The following is a 1,285-nucleotide window of genomic DNA, read 5'->3' as shown; positions in this document are numbered from 1 at the left end:
GTGTGTGTGTGTGTGTGTGTGTGTGTGTGTCTGTCTGTGTGTGTGTGTCGGTCGGTCTGTAAACAAAATATCTCGAGAACGGTAAGAGACTTGAAATTTGGTATGCAGCTTTCAAATATGACAAGGATGCCATCTTGGTTAAGATCGGTGCAACGGTTAGCGGTATTTTGACCGCTTTTTAGCGGTTTTCGGTATAACTATTATATTCTATCCCCAGGCCTATTCGAGAAGTGTAAGCACGAGCAAGCCATGCTACAATCCTCGCTGGAAAGTCTAAGGTCAGATCTTCACGATGACTTGGCGGCCACAATACGACAAGCACAGAGAGGTTTTCTAGTCAAACCGGAGTGCGCACAGTGCAATCTAGAGTACTCCCTCAACAGCAAACTGGTAGCTTTCACGTGAGTAGACAAAATTTAGTTGTTGTAGCGGCTTTAGCTATAACCAAAAGGTGATGACAAAATAGAGAAAATATCTCTTCTATTAGCCATACAAAGTTTAGTGATATTTATTTAATTTTTACGGGTTCGATTCCCGCTCGAAGCGGAATTAATCCTATACAGATACACCAAAATAGTCTTGGCCAGGTTTTTCGGTTCAAATCTCATTGTACCATGGACAAAATATACCATAATAGAAAAACTTTGTTGGCCTGCTCTGGGCCATCGAAACCTGTTGGAATTGTGTGTTTGGGTTTCAGTTGCGGTCATAGTTTTCATCACGAGTGTGCCAATGCCCCGAGCAATAACCCCCCTAGTTCTACTGCAACTACACCACTGACCTGTACAACTAACACTGTAACCACGCCATTCACCTGTACCTTGTGTACAACGTAACCACACATCACTGAGTTCAGTGACTGTCATGCTACGTTTTGTGTCGGATCGGAAGAAAATCGTGTGGTGTGTAGTGAACACTCTCACATACAGAACATTCGACAATAAATCGTAGGAAACAAGTGGGCGCAGGGTCTTAACTGAAGGTATCAAAAAATAAAAAAAAAAAAAACAGCCGATTACCTAAATTACTTTTCTTACGAATGGCATAAGAAAAGTAAAATAGACTCCGAGGTCTAAAATCCTATCAGGTCTACCTGATAGTGAGTGGCTGGCCTTAGGGTTTAAGGCTTTAAGGTGTATCTGTCAGGTCGACCTGATAGTGAATGGCTGGTCCAACAGGAAATTTCCTTCAAGTCTTGAGCATTTTTGCCAAAATTTCGTCAAAATTTGACTAACCGTTCCGAGAGGTAAGTATGGTAAAAAAAAAAAAAAAAAAAAAAAAACCC

At 41.4% G+C, this 1,285-nt stretch overlaps 1 protein-coding gene across 1 annotated transcript; it reads left to right on the top strand.

The window, feature by feature from the left end:
* Positions 1-217: 217 nt before the first annotated feature.
* Positions 218-1,282, top strand: LOC103523020 (the record flags this gene model as incomplete). The annotated part of the gene is made up of 2 exons (XM_008488098.3): positions 218-401; positions 701-1,282. Coding segments are annotated over 2 exons (320 nt in total), but the record flags the coding sequence as incomplete, so codon positions are not given.
* Positions 1,283-1,285: the final 3 nt, after the last annotated feature.

Source organism: Diaphorina citri, unplaced genomic scaffold (assembly GCF_000475195.1).
Source record: "Diaphorina citri unplaced genomic scaffold, Diaci psyllid genome assembly version 1.1 scaffold13996, whole genome shotgun sequence".
NCBI classification, from domain to species: domain Eukaryota; kingdom Metazoa; phylum Arthropoda; class Insecta; order Hemiptera; family Psyllidae; genus Diaphorina; species Diaphorina citri.
The sequence above is the reverse complement of the archived record's forward strand: the minus strand, read 5'-3'. Positions and strand labels throughout refer to the sequence as shown.